This window comes from Alnus glutinosa, chromosome 9 (assembly GCF_958979055.1).
Source record: "Alnus glutinosa chromosome 9, dhAlnGlut1.1, whole genome shotgun sequence".
Taxonomy (NCBI): Eukaryota; Viridiplantae; Streptophyta; class Magnoliopsida; order Fagales; family Betulaceae; genus Alnus; species Alnus glutinosa.
The window spans coordinates 1042713-1062863 of record NC_084894.1 but is presented as its reverse complement, the minus strand read 5'-3'; the positions used below and the strand labels follow the sequence as shown (position 1 = coordinate 1062863).

Below are 20151 nucleotides of genomic sequence, written 5' to 3'. Positions count from 1 at the left end.
AACATAAAGATATAAGTTTTAGCAAATGTTGTCCTAAATCTCTATAATGCATATCATACATTCCTTAACTTTTTGTTTCCTAACTGATGGTTTCCTTAACTTGCAATGAATCTATAGTTGAAAGTTGAGGCGATGTATATGGTTTCTTTAACTTGCAATGAATCAATTATTTAGTTAAATCTGAACCCTTCAATTTTTTTTACAGCATGTGTGCTGTAAATAAAATTACAGCACACAAGCCTGATCCGTTCAAATAAATCTTCTCTCTTTTGTTCAACTAGAAACATTAAAAACAAACCTGTTTTTTCTCCAGAAATCAAGGTAAAACTTTTCTTAAACTTTCAACTATAGATTTAATGGGGATAATTAGCAGCTCAGGGGTAAGGGGAGAGCCAGGAGCTCCCACTAGAGAGTAAGGATAGACACCAACTCATGGGTTAATTAACCCATTTCAATAAATTTAACTCAAGAAAACCTAATTAAAACAAAACAATCAGGCAACGGCTTATTAATAATGAGATAGACACATATAGCTCCTTGGAAATATGAAGATCAAATCAGTAATAATATCAGACTCAGTGTTCCATGAAACTCAGTTGAAAATTGCAGCAAACATGATTTGTGTCCGGACGACATAACCGTGCAAAAATCACTCACTGGAAGATCACAAACTGATTCAAAAAAAGACAACAGGTTCTAGACATAAAGGAAGCACTGTGAATTTCAGAGTTGAAGCAAAATTCGTGGTGGGCAAGAAATAAATCAAAATTTGTTTGAATATAATTAGCATTAGAATCGATTGTCTGCATCGCCTGAACTAGAAATTTGTTATTTTCCTTCTATTTTTCTTTCTCGATGATAATGGTTGTAGTGGGCCAGTTTTTGGTAAAAATTTATCATCACCCCATATGTATAAACGTTAGAAACCATACCATTTCTCTTGCATTCGTCCCAAAACTTAACAGCATCATCCACTTTACCCATATTATCGCCCTGGACTACTTGGGATTTACTGATTTTTTTTTCCTTTTCATAAGGAAAACAATGGGTTTTCAGCTATATCCAAACACTGATTTTCAGTTTTTAAAAATACTCCAATTAAATTATTCTCAAACAGTCGAAGTTTCCCAGATTTTTCATCTCTTGACCTAAGGTCGAGATGAAGTTCAGGCTTTTACATCATTAGAAAATGCTGCCCATGTCTGGCAAATTGCGCATCTATCTCATTATCATCGGAAGTGCTTTTTGCATTTTGGCAGACATTAGAAAAAAACACAAGAACACTCTAATTGCAGAAACCAAAAACCAAGTGTAAGAGAAGAATCCAATCAATCCATCCCCTTTCAGGACCATACCATAATAAAGCAATGACATACACTTTATCCCCTCAAATTGACATTAAAATTGACAGAATACGGGAATCAAAGAGTCAGCTTGCCATGGCAATGGCATAGAGATCCTCCAAGCAAAAATGCACAGATCGAATAGAGCAATCACAGTACAGTGCTTGATAAGAAGAAGACAATTTTTTTTTTCTGTAATATTCTCTGATCTATACAAGCAAGACTTGAAATGTCGGTACGTTAGATTGGAAAATTCTCAAGTTGGTTAGAAATTCTTAAGTTCTGTCACATTAACGTAGACTACGTGGTACTATTATGCATGCATGTAATCATGAAAAGGCGTCGGCGCTCGGCGGGGTTTGAAAATCTGAAAAGATTGTCGGACACTAATTGCTTTGCTTGGATTCTTACTAATAAATTCTGCCTACCTACCTTGTATATATATGGTTTTTGACCGTCACTACAAGAAATTTGCTTATTTGCGTCAACACCAAGTGGACGCTAAAAGTCCAAAAGTCGACGCTAATGAGTATTAGCGTCGACTTTTGGACGCTAATAAGTTGACGCTAAAAGCCCGACTCTGATAATATTCAGCCTATCATTAGCGTCGACTGAAGGGTCGACGCTAATAATAGACTTTTAGCGTCGACATATGTCGACGCTAATGATGTATGGGGTCGACCCTAAAACTTATACCACATATGGCATGAGTTGACGCTAATGATTGACTATTAGCGTCGACATCTAAGTCGACGCTAATAGTCTATTATTAGCGTCGACTTTTTGTGGATGCTGATACACTAATTTTTTTTTTTTTTTTTAAAAAAAAAAAGGTCATTAGCGTCAACTGAGTCGACGCTAATGCTCTAAAAAAAATTTAAAAAAAAATAAAAATTAATAGGTCATTAGTGTCCACTGTGTTGACGCTAATGACCTAAAAATAAAAATAAAAAATAAAAAATTTAATGGGCCATTAGCATCGACTAAGTCGACGCTAATACCCTAAAAAATTAGAAAAAAAAAAAATTATATATATTTTTTTTAATACGCCATTAGTAATTTATACACATATTTCGTAATTTATACACAAGAAAAAAAATGATGAAACATACAAATAAATGGGAAACTTAATACAATTCTAACTTTTTACATATTACAAACAGGCTGAAAAGATGAAATTTGGAATTTGAAATGAACAGAAAAATGTCTAAGTTGATTATACTGCTTACATTTCGATATAAAACAAATGCATAGAGGTGTTACATCAAAATACCACTTGAAGCTCAATTACTAGAAGCACAAGATCCAATTTGAGTGCATTTACAGCAATTGCATTTGACTTTGACAATGTTATCTAGGCAATCGGCTCCAGGGGCAGTTGTAATATAGACACATATGAACAAACTATGTGTATGCACTTGCCCCTTTGTATTAATTGCAAACACATATATCAAAATCTCAGTTTGAGACTTGCAAAAATTATGTAAAATGCTATGTAAATGCACTTGCCCCTTCGTATTAATTGCAAACACATAGTTCAAAACATTGAAATCTAATAGCTAGACTTCTCAGAAAATAATTCCTTGTCAGAAACATACCTTATCAACATAAGGGTGATTTGACAACAAAGGTTCCTCTTCTGGCTTGTCTCCTGGATCTTTTCTAGGAACTGGAGGTCTTCCACAATCACGCTGTAAAAGGAAGCATGCGGAATAAAAAACATAAGCATGGTCGGAAAGAAATTAATTTTGATAACATGCAATCTTTCTCAATTTTAAAGCAGAGTGCACATGCAGGAAACTGATTGCTTCATATCCTATAAGAGTTCAACATAAGTTAAAACAGAATGTATCCAGAATTGACAGCTTTAGAACACTAGAAACCTTCTTCCCAGCCTCTAAAACAAATCAACAAGCGAGGAGGGTAAGGCTCACCAAGAGAATAGTCTGGCCTCAAATACACAGAAGGTTAAATTGAGCCAAGAACCACAAAATTTAGGTAATCAGGTATCCATATACATATATGTTATAGTTGGTCTCTAAGTTTCAATTAAGTTATATTTTTTTAAAAAGAGAGCAATCAAGGCATATGCAAGCCAAGAAAAAAAATTGAGACTAAACATTAATTGGACACATTTTTTTTTCCTAAGCAAATAAAAGAGGAAAAGGGAAAGAGATCATTTGGCAGATAAGAAAGTCAAACCAACCTATTACATACTCCAAATTTGGCAGATAAGAAAGTCAAATCTTGAACTACGGCATGTAATATGAACTACGAATTGGTACCAAAAGAGACAAAATCAACAAATAAAAGCAGTTCTCACCAACTTGGAGAATCCTTTTTGTCTCTAACAGTTGCTGATTTCCATCATTAGAGATGATAATAATTGCACACCATGGTCTAGAAGTGAGATCAGTCTGACAAAATACAAACAAATAAAGAAGTTGAAACCTTTCTCGATCGAGAATGAAATCTAGTAATAGCATAACAACAAAGAACAAAAGGCCCTTCAACTATTGGATCTCGGAACCAGTAAATAAATATACAAACTAAGAAGAAGTCTATGAAAACTCAAAGCTCATCAAAATTGAACAAGTTGTTATAACCACAAACAGCAAAACCATTCATCAAGTGTTCCAGAAAAAGAGAATAAAAATCAACTAATCTATCAAAGGTTCACTTTCCAAAATGGCATGCACATTTGCAGCTTCCAAAGCCAGAAGCTCTCTCTTCAACCTTTCAGAAAATGCCTCTGCCTCGCCAATGGCCATGACATAACTGCAAGCCACACCATTTTTGGAAAACTCAACTATATTGAGAGAGTTTTAACAAATAGAATTATAAGAGTGGTGCAAGAAAGGTGGTAGTTGGCTTTCCATTTCAGTAATAACCAGAATTAGCATTTAAAAATTTCAAAGAGTAGGAGTATAACACTACAACTCTCAAACTCTTCTTCATCAATCAAGAAAAATTAGGATGCAATCACCCATTCCTTCTTCAACAAGAACATAAAATCCAACTCAATTCCTATGCCTATCAAACTTCAGGACATTAACAGAATATGGAACTAAAAGAAAATAAAATAATATCCTGCAAATCTTCCATGGAAAAGCTAGAAGAGAACAAAAAGGGAGGGGCCCACTTGGTACAGAAATGAATTCATTATCTAAAACCCTCATTGGTTACTGGGACTTAATTCAACCGTTATTTGTAGTATTTTTGCCACATTTAATCAATTGCAAATCGTTACACTGCAAAGTAAATATTTGCTAAGGATTGGTGAAGTATTTGAGTTTTACTTATTTCAAAAAGAAAGTGTATTGCAAAAAGTAGTACAAAAGAACCTTAACCTTAATTCATGACCCTCCGAATCTGATCAATAAATTCAAGGAACATTCAAAGAAACTATGTAAAACTCTATCGAACAAATGTGAGAGTAGTTGGGAGAGAAGTTAGAAGTGTGCTTACTGCTGAAGGACGAGGAACCTTTGTTGTCAAATAACCCAGCTGGGATTTTGTAAAAGACATGGTTTTGCATCTACAAACCCAAAAGGATCCAACAGTACCCATTCGGTTTACCGAAATCCACACAAAATAAAACCCAAAATCACGATACCCATATGATTTCTCTACTGAAAATCTTTCCAAAACAAACTAAAAAAAATGGAAATCAAAGCCCTACTTACCGAAAAATGAATTTCTCCATGTTTGGGTGCCGAGAAAATGCCGGAAAAAGACGTCCCCTGGCTTTACCGGCATCGGGCCGTGACCCACCGGCCTCCGGCGTCGTTGTCCACCCCCAACGGTGGCTAGCCCACCTCGCGTCTATCTCAGGTTCTCTCTAGCTCTCTCTTCAGCTCTCTCGGCCTCCCTCTCCGATCTCCCTCTCTCGGTCTCTCGGTGGAAAAAAAGAAAAGAACGAAAAGAAGGAAGCCAGGGGAGAACACTAGTTGAGAGAGAGAGAATCAGGGCAAAAGGATGGATTGAGAAAGAGAGAATGGGAGGAAGAGGGGGTGGGATAATAAAAAAAATAAAATTGGTGCAGAAGCTAAAGGAAGAGGGGGCGGGTAAAAATATTTCGCGAAAATTTCAGAAATCCCGCCATTACATCTTGCATTATTTTTCAAGTAAAACGGCATCGTTTTCATATCAGCGTCGACGAAGTCGACGCTGATAATTACACTATCAGCGTCGACCTAAATAGTTGACGCTGATAATCAGACTATCAGCGTCAACTACTATAAGTCGACGCTAATAGTAAATAAAATTTATTAATTTATGTAATTTAAAAATTGATTGAACCAATTAATTTTTTAAAAAACAATTAATATATATTTATTAATAAAATCTAATTAGTAACATGCAAAATTCTTGCACGTTACTAAGTTGGTATGATTTTTTTTAAAAAAAAATAATATTTTAAAATTTTAAATTATTAATGACGTGTCAAATTTAACACCTCACTAAATAATAAGTTGATATAATTTTTTTTAAAAATAAATTAAATGATTAGTGACGTGCCAAAATATTAAGTTGATATAATGTTTTTTAAAAAAAAAATTGAATTTTAAATTATTAGTAACGTGTCAAATCATGATAGAATAATATGATCGATATACCATCTTATCGATCCTAGTGCATTAGTCCAATTGATCGTGAATGAGTTCGATCAATAATACTTGAGACAGTGAATGATCTATCGATCCTATTGATATATCATGATCTATCGATCCTATTGATATAGCATAATCCATCGGATGATCCATCGTGATTGATTTGATGATCTATCGATCCTATTGATCGATCATGATCAATCAGATGATCTATAGATCCTATTGATCTATCACGATCGATCGGATGATCTATCGATCCTATTGATATATCATTATCGATCGGATGATCTATCGATCCTATTGATATAGCATGATTGATCGGATGATCCATCATGATCGATTGGATGATCTATCGATCCTATTGATATATCATGATCAATCGGATCATCTATCAATCCTATTGATCTATCACGATCGATCGGATGATCTATCGATCCTATTGATCTATCATGATCGATCGGATGATCTATCGATCCTATTGATCTATCACGATCGATCGGATGATCTATCGATCCTATTAATCTATCACGATCGATCGGATGATCTATCACGATCGATCGATCATATTGATATATCATGATCGATCGGATGATCTATCAATCCTTTTGATATATCATGATCGATCGGATGATCTATCGATCCTTTTGATATATCATGATCGATCGGATGATCTACCATGATTGATCGGATGATCTATCGATTCTATTGATCTATCATAATTGATCGGATGATCTATCGATCCTATTGGTATATCGTGATCGATCAGATGATCGACCAGATGATCTATTGATCCTATGGATCTATCATCATCGATCGGCTGATTTATCGATCCTATTGATCTATCATGATTGATCGGATGATCTATCGATCATATTGATATATTATGATCGATCGGATGATCTATCATGATTGATTGGATGATCTATCGATCCTATTAATCTATCATGATCGATCGGATGATCTGTCGATCCTATTGATCTATCATGATCAATCGGTTGATCTATCGATCACATTGATCTATCATGATTGATCAGATGATCTATCGATCGTGATAGAGTTTGATCGACTAGATTTGACACAGTGAAGGTTCGATCGAACGTCCGATCGATCCTAGTGTAGTAGATTGATCGATCATGATAGAACAATATGATTGATAGACCATCTGATCAACCATAGTGCATTAACTAGTCCGATCGATCATATAAAAAATTTAAAAAATAGAAAAACTTTACTAATAATATAAAAAGAAGTACTTTTTTTTTTTTCTACAGGTTTCAATTTTATTTTATTTTTTATTCTTTTAAAAAAGAAGTTTAAATAAGTTTATATGATTTTTTTTTTTTTGTTATGCAGGATCATTAGCGTCGACCTAAAGTGGACGCTCATACTTTCAATTTTTCAAAAAAAAAAAAAATAATTTTTTTCATACATGGTCATTAGCGCCAACGCTGATACTTTTCAATTTTTTTTTTATTTTTTTATTTTTTTTATATATAATCCCTAGCGTCGACCTGAAGTTGACGTTGATAACCTATTATCAGCGTCCACTTCAGGTCGACGCTGATGCTTTTCAATATATATATATATATATATATATTTTTTTAAAAAAATGTATACATGGTCATTAGCGTCTACCTAAAGTGGATGCTGATAAACTATTATCAGCGTCGACTTTTTGGTTGACGCTGATGCTTTTCAATGTTTTTTTTTTAAAATAATTTTTTACACAGGATCATTAGCGTCGACCCCTGAGTTGACGCTAATAACCTATTATCAGCGTCGACAAAAATTAGTCGACGCTGATAATAGGTTATCAGCGTCGACATTTACGTGGACGCTAATGTGGTTCTTTAGATACCACATCAGCGTCGACTCTGTCGTCGATGCTGATAGTTTTTTATTAGCGTCGACGAAAGTGGACGCTAATACTAAAATGTCGTTGCTATTTCTCAACCCGCGCGAGGCAAAATTTCCCGCCAGGTTATTAGCAACGACACATTAGCGTCGACACCAAAGTCGACGCTAAAAGTGTGTTTTTTTGGATAATTAGCGTCGACTAAGTGGTGGACGCTAATAGTGTTATTAGTGGACGCTGATAGTTGACTATTAGCGTCGACAGTTAAAGTCGACGCTAATAGTCGACTATCAGCGTCGACTAAAAAGTCGACGCTGATAGTGTCGTCCCTAATGGGCAAATTTCTTGTAGTGCGTTTGAGTTGCGTACGTAATACAATAAGAGATTATATGGTTTAGATCGATCGACCAGGCCTTTCATTTCAAGCATCTAGAATTCTGTCCATTTCTTGTGTGGGTGACAATGGTTTTAACCCTAGAGTAGAGTACTATACTTAACTTCATCCATAGATTTCTTAAAAACCCATGTGCTACGCAATCCCGTCCAAGAATTGGCAACGTAATTCAAATTATTCTAATTTTCGGTGCTTTTACTCACATTATTTGGAAGTGATATATATATATATATATATATATATATATATATATATATATATATATAGTGCAGGAGTTTGTAAGCGAAAATAAATCTTGACTTCTAGATAACCGCAACCAAATAGATAACTAAATATAAAAAGCAGTAAGAAGACAAAACACAGATATTTGGTTACAAACTGAAAAATCTTTGCACCAAAGAGAAAAATCACTTCGAGGCAGCCAAACCCAGAAAAATCAACTAACAGAATAAATAACTAGTTACAAGAAGTTCGTATTAAAAACCTTTTGCAGTAGTCACACATTTAACTCTAACAAGCGTCTACTTGTCTGCCTCTCTCCCAGACCCGTCTAGAGAGTTTTTCAATTGACTTCTTTCTCTAGTTAGACTTCAACGATTGAACAGTTACAACACAAATAAAACTTAAGAGAAATGCATATAAACGTTTATGCCTAAATAATCTTTTCTTAGCAAACTGGAATTCTCTAGATGAATTCTTGCAATAACACTGCTTAGAAGCTCCTCTAAATAGGCTTTGAAAATTTTAAAACTAGTCAGGAATGGATTTCTAAGCAACGGCGTCCGGACAGGGCATAGGGCGTCCGGACAAGCAACAACAACTTCATATTTTGCTGAAGGGCGTCCGGACAACTTACCCTAGCGTCCGAACGATTGCATAAAAAGGCTTCTCCGTTCGCAGTCTTCAATTTTGCGTTCGAACACCCTTGCAAACAAGAGCTTTCTATGGTTCGTGTCCGCTGGTCTGTCCGGATAAGTTGCGAACATGAGCTCTCTATGGCTCACGTTCACTGGGCCATTCTGATAGGTATCGAACACCGACTTTCTGTGACTGACGTTCAGACGCTACTTCTATAACGCTCAAGATTTTAAGATATAAAATAAATATCTTAAAATAGAATTTAAGACCTAATAATAAGGCAAATGAATAAATATAAATATTTATAAAAATAAATATTCATTTATTAAGAAGTGTTTATAATTTAATAAAAGTTCAAACGAACCTTAAATTTTAGAATAATGAAAATAGGGTCAAACGAACTCCGTTTTGGTCAATTCAAAAGGCAGAACACTCGTCTCGAAGTCCTCTAGCTACCCTCCAAATTTCATAATTTTTGGACTTCGTTTAGTTTCTGAAAATACCCACGAGAAATAGTACCATGATTTGGACGAAAATTAGTATTAATAATTTGTGAACCCATTTTATTTATTCCTACATAACAGTCCAGCCCATTTCTATTTATTAAAAGCCCAGCCCACGTGAAGAAGACCCACAACCCATGTGCAGCTCCCCCCCCCCCCCCCCCCCCCCCCCCGATTTATAAAACACGCAATTGTGATGCCCGAATAAAAGTCACTATTTTATAAAAAGAGTTATTGCTCTGCCTAAATATTTTTAAATATTATTAGACATTATTAATGCTGTAATTCTGCTCAATTTAATAAAAGAATAAAATTGGATTATCTTATAAATATAACATTTAGTTATATTAATAGTTATGTTTATTATGATATATTATATTACTATGGTTTAAAAATGAAAATGATCATTTTTAGTAAAAGGGTATTTTAATTATTTAATAATAAATGATGTTATAATGCCCACATGAAATATGTGGCATTATAATTAAACTATTTTATATGTCATTATTATGTCTAAATGATGTTAGAGATTATGTTAAGATTTAAAGGTTAAAAATAAAAATAAAGTTAAGATGAGTTTATTAATGGGTTGTACTGATTCACTATTATTTGTATTAAATATATATTGCAGTGAACAATTATCTGTGAACCTTTTTGGAAGCTGGAAATAACTGTGAGCAGGGATGGTGCCAGAAACACTTATGGGCAGGGGCCAAGAGCCAAAAAAATATTATTGGTTGGAGCCATGCAGTAGACTAAATTTTATTTTTTTCCCTTATAAATATTTTTTTACCTAATATTTTTTTGTTGTTTTTTTGGAATTGAGGGGGGGCCATGGCCCCTGCCAGCCCCCCCTTAGATCCGTCCCTGACTGTGAGTATTACTTACTCACCGGGGGTGATACGTGTTGGCAGTCTTTGATGAATGTAGTGATCTTTGTTTTATTTAATGGTATACGAGTTGTTTGTAACATGCTTTGTTTGGAGCTTTGAATATGTCACTGTTGTGAGTATTACTTACTCACTGGGGATGATACGTGTCGGTGGTCTTTGATGATATTGTGACGTCTGTTTTATTTAATTGTATGTGAGTTGTTTGGTATTTAACATGTTTGTTTGGAATAATGTATATGTCACTGCAGTGAGTATTTCTTACTCACTGAGGATGATACGTGTGGTATTTTTGATTATGTGTTGAAGTCTGATTTATGTAATTGTATACGAGTTGTGTGTAACATGTTTTGTTTGGAACTGTGCCTATTTATTTAATATATTATTGATATGATTAATGATTATATTGATAAACTGTCATTGCATATTTTACTGTGAGAACATATGACTTGTTAACAAGAAAAGACCGAAGGTTAGCAACCCAAGGCAAAGACCAAGGGGTATAGTCCTAAGGCGAAGACTGCGGGTGAAAGTCTCAATGCATCAATCAATCAGTCAGACTGAGGGTTAATGTCCCAAGGCAAAGACTAAGGGGTATAGTCCCATGGCAAAGACCAAGGGAAACAGTCCTGAGGCAGTACTGATTCAGACTATAGGTTTTAATAAGACCTAAGATGGTGAGAGTCCACATGCACTGATCAGTAATTCACTAATAATAATAAGACCAAGGCTTAGACCCTATGGCATTAATCAATAATAAGTCACACGGTTTAAATCCCGAGGCATAAATGAATATTGAAATTGTGCATACATATAATTGTCATTATATGATTGTATAGTGTACTTTTAAATGATTCAATATTTCATTATGTGGTCAAGGACCGTTGACTCACTTGACCACAGCATGAGATTGTGGTGGTTACTGCAATCTCATGCGAGTTTTTGCATGATGGATTGAAGAACGGAACTACTAGGAATATTATGATAATATTATTATAGTGTGGTTAAAGACTTTTAAGTTGATATGTAATATTTTTATATGTTAAGTTGTATTAGTTGAAGACAATGTTTAAATATTATTTAGTGACGCATGTGGCACATATGTTATTATTTTGAATGTATTTATTATATCAGAACAATTGGTTAGTATTTTTATATATTGAGGTAATTCAGTCAGCTCTGATGTGTTATTGTTAAGAAAAAAAAATATTCCGCTGTCAATATTTATAATTCTGATGATGTCGTAATGTCGCGTGGAAATCGAAATTTTCACTTACGCTTTTTACAAAAGCAGAGAGTTACAACTTCAAGCTATCCGGATGGGCTGCAGGGAAATACGAAGTTCCCGATATGGTAACGTTTTTATCGACATAATATAGCCAATATATAAAAACCGACAGTAAGCATTCGTTTTATGTTACAATACTAATTAAATAATTAAACATTTTACTTTTTATTTTAGTATAGGGTTATATTTACCTAGGAGCCCTTTAAGCCACGCTGATAGCAATTCTTTTTGCATCGTCTATGAGGTGGTCCGGTTGCCATATCCGTCAAAGGGGCCGGGTAGTCATTTTTTAAAAAATCTTTTCTATTTTACATTTCTCCTTTTCTTTTCGTTAATATTGAAAACTCTGACAAGTAAGCTAAATAGTGATGATATGGATAACCGAGCTAAGATATATTCAGTATTGAAAATTTAAGACTAAAATTTTTATTTCCCTTGTTTTCCCATATATTCTTGGAGACCAAATGTAGTGCTAATTACTTTTGTTTTAATCTCCTTTTGGTTATTGGATGTTGTTGACATGAATGTGAATTGGGTGGTCATGTATTGCAGGTGGGATGGGGAGAATCAAGTATGATTGCCGCGGAGAAGTTGTTACTTGAGGCAACTCTTGAGGATCCAGCAAATCAAAGATTTGTTCTACTCTCTGACAGGTCGATGCCCTTACCATTATAACAAATGAATTATATATATTTCCGTTATTCAGGGGCTTTCTAAATGCTTAAAAAATCTGCATACGACTTAGAATCACCATTGCACTAGTCTCATTCTGCTATTGTGCAATATAAATGAATTTGGTTATTTTCTTACTTTTATTTTTTTTTTATAAGTAAGAGAAATATCATTAAAAAAGTGCAAAGCGCAATCAAGTACACAGGAAGTATACAAGAAAGGCATCTAAGAGGAAGTATAAAACAATACAAAGAAATCATTAAAACTAAACGTTAGATGTGCGAGGAACGCAGCTGACCAAGAGTACAAAGAATGAAAGAAAAAGGAAATGAGATCCTCAATGGTTATTTCTTTGTCCTCAAACTGCCTATCATTACGTTTCCTTCATAAGCACCACAAAAGGCAACAAAGGACCATCTTCCACACCGCTGCACTCCGGGAGTGACCACCCGTCCACCAACAAGCGAATAAATCTACCACCCGAAGAGGCATAACCCAAGACAGACTGAAGCGACTAAAGATGACGTTCCACAGGGCACGTGCAACCTCACAATGGAGAAGAAGGTGATCCACTGACTCCCCATTCATTTTGCACATGCAACATCTATCAATCACAATGACACGCTTCTTCCTGAGATTGTCCAAGGTAAGGATCTTCCCTTGCGCTGCCGTCTAAGCAAAGAAAGCCACTTTCAAGGGAACTTTGGTCCGCCAAATACTTTTCCAGAGAAAATGAATAGCCTCTTTGCAAGCAAGAGCCTTATAGAAAGATCTAACATCAAATTTCCCTTTGTGAGAAGGAGACCACCAAAGCTGATCCTCCCCATCATAATTCACTCTGGTTGAGTACAACAAAGAGAAAAATGAGGCCAATACATCCACCTCCCAGTTGTGGGCCGCTCGGAAGAAACTAACATCCCACTGATAAGACCCGCTCACCACAACCAAATGGTCTGCAACAAGAGCATCCTTGTCACGCGCAATGCTATACAAAACTGGGAAAGCTTCCTTAAGAGGCACCTCACCACACCACACATCATCCCAAAAACGGATCCTAGATCCGTTTCCCAACAAGAGTCTGGTATGGTTGCAAAACAAACTCCACCCTTTCCTAATATTCTTCCATAGCCCTACTCCATGTGACCCAGGGGGATCTAGAGAACACCAACCATCCCAAGTAGAACCGTACTTTGCATCTACTACAGATTTCCACCAAGCCTCTCTCTCATGAACATAGTGCCACAGCCACTTCCCTAAAAGAGCCTAATTGAAAATCCTCAAATTCCTGATGCCCAATCCACCACTTGATATAGGAGAACAAACCTTGGACCAATTAACCAGATGAAATTTAAATTCTTCACTTATGCCACCCCACAGGAAGTCTCGATACAGCTTCTCTATAAGACTAGCAACACTGGAAGGAATAGGGAGTAGAGATAGAAAGTACGTAGGAAGATTAGAGAGAGTGTTTTTTATCAAGGTTACTCTGCCACCCTTCGACAAATACAACCGCTTCCAGCTATCCAGCCGTCTCTCGATCTTTTCAACTATCTCATCCCAGCTAGACTTAGCCTTAAAAGGGGCCTCCAACGGAAGGCCAAGGTACTTTAAAGGAAGAGAAGAGACTCCACAGCCCAAAATGCTAGCAAGATCATCCATATTATCCACAAGACCCATAGGAACCAAAACTGACTTATCCAAATTAATCTTCAAACCTGAAACAGCTTCAAAGGACAGTAATAACATACGAAGATAGAGAAGATGATCAGGACTAGCCCTGCAGAAAACTAAGGTATCGTTTGCGAATAATAAATGAGAAATATTAATCACTCCATTGCTACTAGAGCCCACAGAGAAGCCAAAGAGAAAGCCCCTTTGAACAGAAATGAAGAACAGCTTACTAAATGCCTCCATCACAATGACGAACAAAAGAAATAGAGAACAACTTATTCAGAGTGTTGTGACTTCTAGGACAAGAAAATGAACTTTTGCATCATATTATGTCTGCTTACCCATCAACAGAATTGTTATGTCGTCCTTTCTTTTGCCCACGGTAGGGGTGGGGGGGTAGGGGGTTAGGGGGGGAATTAATTTGCCAACGTTTTGTACATCTAAGTTTCTTTTTCTCTATATTCTAGTCATGTTCACTTGGCAATGTTGTATACATCAAAGTTTCTCTTCTCTATATTGCAGTTGTGTTCCTCTGTACAACTTTAGCTACATATACAACTATGTGATGTATTCTCCAAGGAGTTTGATGGACAGGTAGATGGACGACTTTAATTCTTGAGGTGCTGAGCACTAATTCTTTTTAGATGGCTCAATATCAATGGAAAGTTTTCTTTGCCATTATTTCACCCTTTCGACTTGTTTGTCAATCGAAGAATTCTTAAGTTGTGATTTGTGTCGTTAATTTTGTTGTAGCTTTCTTGATAAGAAGGAGGGCCGCTACAACCCCAAGATGTCACCTATAATACCAAAGGAGAAATGGCGAAAAGGGTCCCAGGTTATGTATCTTTCATGACCTTTGCGTGCATCATAGTCCCCTTCACTCCCACTTTGGTGGTCAATTATAAAAAAGAATTATTGTTTTATGTTTCCATTTACTGTGTACTGCAGAGTTGACAAAGAAGTAAACTTCGATTTAACATATACTTCTCTTACTTTGGTACTCTTATGTGTGACAAAATGTTAGACAAGTTGGCTTAGATTCAGGGTTTTTTTTTTTTTTTTTCTTTTTTATAAGTACGTAGGGAACAACCCAACAACAGACCGAAACTAAAAACAAGAACAAGAGAAAACTAAGAGAAAAAGAAGAAACCAAAAGAGGGTGGATCCTTCCCGTTGACAATTTGGATTGAGGAGCCTGGAGACAAGTAACTTGAAAAAGAACTGGGAATGCTGGCAGTTGTGATGCTGGCTGCGGCCCTTTGTGCTAAATAATGAGCACAGAAGTTTGCACTTCTATCAACTTTTCGAGCAAGCCAAGAAAGATGCGGTGGTATAGAATCAATAGTATGATGGATAATAGAAGAAATAGTCCAATCCCGAGTAATAGAGGGATCCTGCAAAGCATAGATAACTGTTTGAGAATCGCCTTCAATAAGAACCTGTGAGAGATTCAAAGAGACAGCCAAGGAGATGGCTAATTGAGCCGCAAGAGCTTCCCCCATATTTGGTTGATAGGGAGGGTTGATGATTGAAACCGCTTTAGTGATTTGCCCTTGATGATTGCGGCAAACTGCTGACTGGGCTGAGAAATTTTTCCTGATGGCAATATCAAAGTTTATCTTGAATGAAGACTGAGGAGGAGGAAGCCATTTTTCGATAATCGGCGAAGGGCTAAGAGAAAACCAAGCCTATGAGTGTTCCTTAGCCACTTTATTAATCTGACAAGATAAGGATAAGGCATTGATAGAAATACCGTCATGGTAAGCCTTGTTCCGAGAAGTCCATAAATAATCACATGCCACAACAGCAAAAATTTGGAAATGATGATGTTCGTCCAGAGGAATATGCAAGTATTTCCCAGGAGAGAGAATCACCTTAATCCAATCCACATTTGATGAAAAAGAAAGAACCGAAGAATCAATCGGTCAGGGGGAAAGACGCCAAATTATCTGAGCAAAGGTGCAGCGAAAAAACAGATGGGATAGAGAATCCACATCCTGATTGCATAATGGACATGAGTCAATGGATCTGGTGAAAGAAAAATAGACTGTAAGCGTTCTCTAGTAGGCAAGATGTTCCAAGCAATTTTCCAGAGGAAGTGTCACGAACGATCATTTAGCTTTAATTTCCCGAGCTTTTTCCAAAAAGAGGAGGACACACCATCCAAAGCAGGAAGAGCAGGCAGGGATTCCTGAAGCTGAAGATATGCAGATTTCGTAGAAAACTTGCCGAAGGTAGAAAAGGTCCAGAAATAACGGGTTTGGGTATCGAGAGAAATATGAATTTTTGAAATCTCCAAAACCGAGACATCATCAAAGACGGAGTGAAGGGCATTGAGATTCCATTTATTCGTGCCAGTCTGAATAAAATCCGAAATAAAACCCACCGGTTGTTCCCTGTTATTTGGGAATTTTGCATGAGGAATAAAAGATGACAGAGTAGGAACCCGTGCAGTAGTCTTGATAGGAAAATCCGAAGAGATTGAAACTTGGAGACAGGCACTTGCAGTAAGGAAAGGTTTACATTTCTGAATACCTTTCCATAGCCAAGAAGAAGATGGGGCAGGAGGGCTGAGAAAAAATTCCCATAAGGAATATATTTCTTTGACAGCTGATGAACCCAGACTTTATGGCCCTGATTTATAAATGTCCATCCAAGCTTTGTCAGAAGAGCTAAATTGGTAGACTTCCTAGTGCGGATCCCCAAACCACCTTTATCCTGAGGAAGACAGATGGAACGCCAAGACTTGAGAGATAGATTTCTGGCTTTACCACGAGGAAAACCCCACCAGAAATTTTTAAAATGGCGATCTAGCAAAGAACACAGGGAATCAGGCAGAAGAAAGGTGCTCATGGCATAAGATGGAATAGCCGAAGCAGTAGCCTTGATAAGAACTATACGGCCAGCCTGAGAGAGAGTTTTGGCTCTCCAACCCTCAATTTTATGTAAAACCTTATCCAGAATCGGTTGAAACGCTCTCTTCTTGGAGTTCCCAAGAAAGTACGGAAGACTGAGATAAGTAGCTGATAAGGATGAATCATGGAAAGGAATAATACCCTTAATGCTTCTAATCGTTGAGGCCAAGGTATTTTTACTGAAGAGAATGGAGGATTTAGCCTCATTGACCTGTTGCCCAGACCAAGCACAATAGGAATCTAAACAGGATTTGATAGTATGAGCCTCAGTTAAAGTAGCTTTGGCAAAAATGAGGAGATCGTCAGCAAATAAAAGGTGAGTTATAGGGGGGCAGTGCTTCCCTATTTTAATGCCTTTAAGAAGACCTATAGACTTCTGATGATGAATCAAACGAGAAAGAACTTCTGTACTGAGGATGAAAAGGAAAGGGGATAAAGGGTCCCCTTGCCGAAGACCCCAGGAGGGGGAAAACATCCCAAATGGAGGGCCATTAATGAGAATAGAAAAGGAGGTGGTAGATATACAAATGTGAATCCACGAAATCCAGGTAGGATGAAAACCCAGCTTACCCAAGATGGATAAAAGGAATTCCCATTCCATTCGATCAAAAGCCTTTTCCATGTCTACTTTAACAGCCATAAGGCCCCCCGACCTTGTTTAGATTTAAGAGTATGCAACAATTCCTGTGCCAAGATGGAGCTATCTTGAATAGTTCGTGATGGAACAAAAGCAGATTGTTGGGGAGAGATGAACAGGTGAAGGATACCTTTTAAGCGATTGGCCAAAATCTTCGAAATAAGTTTATAGACAAGGTTGCACAAACTGATAGGTCGAAAATGATTTACCATGAAAGGTCCCAGACGTTTCAGGTTAAGAGCAATAAAGGTATGATTTTGCTCCCGCAGAAGGTGATGTCCCCTAAAAAAATCCCAAACACAATTGAGGACCACTTCTTTGACAGTACTCCAATATGTCTGAAAAAAAAAAATCCCGTAAATCCATCAGGTCCAGGGGCTTTGGTAGCACCAATACTAAAGAGGACCTCAGAAATTTCCTGTTCCGAAGGAATAGCACAAAGGTCCTGGTTAACCTCATCGGATATCATTGGCTCAAATAAATGAAGGAAATCTGGAGTCTCAGCTGACCCAGAAGTGGAGAAAAGATGAGCAAAATCTAGATTCAGGGGTTTAAGTTGTGTGAAATGTGGATATAAGAAGTTGCTGTAGATACCCACAGGATGTTGCTTCTTGAGCCTGGCCTTAACTCTGGGAACTACTTTTGTTAAAGACCATCAGTTCCACTTTGTAGGTTGTAGAGCCAGTCTTCTTTGTTTGGGGAGCGAAATAAACAGTCTTCAAAAGCGCTAGTTGTTTAGATGTCATTATCATTTAACCTAGGATCAGGATAGAAATGCGCATTTTTATTGCTACAGATTCATACTATGCGCTCTAAGATGATTTTGATTTTGCAATTGCAGTGGATCACTTTAGTTCGAAGCCATGCAGAAGTCATTGTAGATGATGAAGATATTCTTTCAGTATTCAAGAAGTTTTGCAAGGTATGTAATTGAGTGTTTTATATCAGGTTTCATACATGTGTACCCTTACTCTGATGTGGTGCTCAAAACTTCAAATGTGTTTCTTTGTGATCATTTATAAAAAAGTAAGGTTAATTAGCAAAATTACACTGGTTTTGAAAGCTACGTACCTCTGCATAAATGTTTTGTCCGCCATTAAAAACTTTTGCATTCATATCTTTTGCTAATTAAAAAATAATGATGTGTACCTTTACCATGTTGAGAGTATGACATTGTTTTTATATGTATTCTTATGCTTTTCTTCTTTATTTCTAAGTTAAAACAATGCATGGTTGGTCTTACAATTGTGACCTTACGCTGTAGAAAATTTCTAGTTGACAGGAAGTAGTCCAAAGCTGAAATTTCAGTTTTTTCAATATGCAACAACTTATTTTCAGTGCTTCTCCTATTGCAGAGACGCCCCCCTGTAGATGCAAGATAGGGAAAGCTGAATATTGTAAGTGATCTTTGATTGCTGACTTTTGTTGATAGATGTAGAAGATAGTTTCTCTTACCTTTATCTACAAACAATTTCTTTAATATCATATTTTGCAAAAACAATTTCTCATGTGTAACAATTTACTGGTTTCTAGTTTAAGTAAATAAATTTGAGGTATCAGTCTATAATAGAGTTTACATGCAGTCAATAATTTGAAGAGCATCAGCTTCATCAATATTTTTTTTTTTTTTTTTATGAAGCTGAAGCATCAGCTTCATCAATATGGGAAATGCACTTGCAAATTCATACCCTTTTGACATATAGATTTTATTATAACTTCTATACTTGGATGTTTCTTCTTCTTTTGTATTTTCCCTTGCTCTTCTAGCAGCAGCACTGAATATGCCCATAGTAAATCAAGTGGCACGCATATAAATGCCAAAAAAGAAATAAAGTTACTCTCTTCATGTAGGTTTACATGGCTTATAGTGAAGGAGGAGTTAAGCTTATATCTTATAGATTGTCTTGCAGATGTTCTTGCGACAGTTCCCTTTATCTTATGCTAAAGAAATATATATGTTCCCCTTTCAATTGAATGATAATGTGTTCTGATTTTGGCCTAAATACCAAATGCAGAAACTTCAGAAGCAACATAACTGTATTCCCGATGAACACTATGTGCAGACATTGCTTGCCGTATGTCTTACATTTCCCTTGTATCTTTGTTAAATTTTTGCAGCATATTGTGGTTGTGCTTTCAGCACTGTTACCATTGTTATTTAAGCAATTCTTATCTAATGATCAATCTCCATCAATTAATTAATATTGACAGGTTCATTTATTTTTGTGCTCTATATTGATTGGTTTTCGCAAGTATCATGAGTTCCAATTGGGATCACTATTATTTATTTTTGTTCTTTATGCTTCCTTCTTAGATGAGTGATCTTGAAGGTGATGCCATGGCCCCCACCAGCCCCCCCTCTAGTTCCATCACTATATATATATATATAAAATAATAATAGGTGTGTGTGTGTGTGAGAAAGAGAGAGAGAGAGAGAAACAGAGAATGTAGGCTTAAATTCATTTCATAGTTTATAAGAAAGTAATTCTATTTAGTATACTCTTATACAGAC

General features: G+C 36.3%; 1 protein-coding gene and 1 long non-coding RNA gene across 2 annotated transcripts; one reads left to right on the top strand and one right to left on the bottom strand.

Annotated features, from left to right (window-relative positions):
- Positions 1 to 2529: 2529 nt before the first annotated feature.
- LOC133878626 (uncharacterized) lies at positions 2530 to 5371 on the bottom strand. Its single transcript, XR_009901938.1, has 3 exons — positions 5030 to 5371; positions 3667 to 3760; positions 2530 to 3034 (listed from the first exon to the last, which is right to left on the bottom strand). It is a non-coding gene; the product is annotated as an uncharacterized LOC133878626 (long non-coding RNA).
- Positions 5372 to 11060: 5689 nt separating this feature from the next.
- LOC133877636 (glycosyltransferase BC10-like) lies at positions 11061 to 19033 on the top strand. The gene is made up of 7 exons (XM_062316026.1): positions 11061 to 11112; positions 11751 to 11809; positions 12297 to 12397; positions 14610 to 14681; positions 14841 to 14922; positions 18481 to 18561; positions 18995 to 19033. Exons 1-7 carry the CDS (start codon positions 11061 to 11063, stop codon positions 19019 to 19021), a joined length of 474 nt encoding a protein of 157 aa, XP_062172010.1. The 3' UTR covers positions 19022 to 19033.
- Positions 19034 to 20151: the final 1118 nt, after the last annotated feature.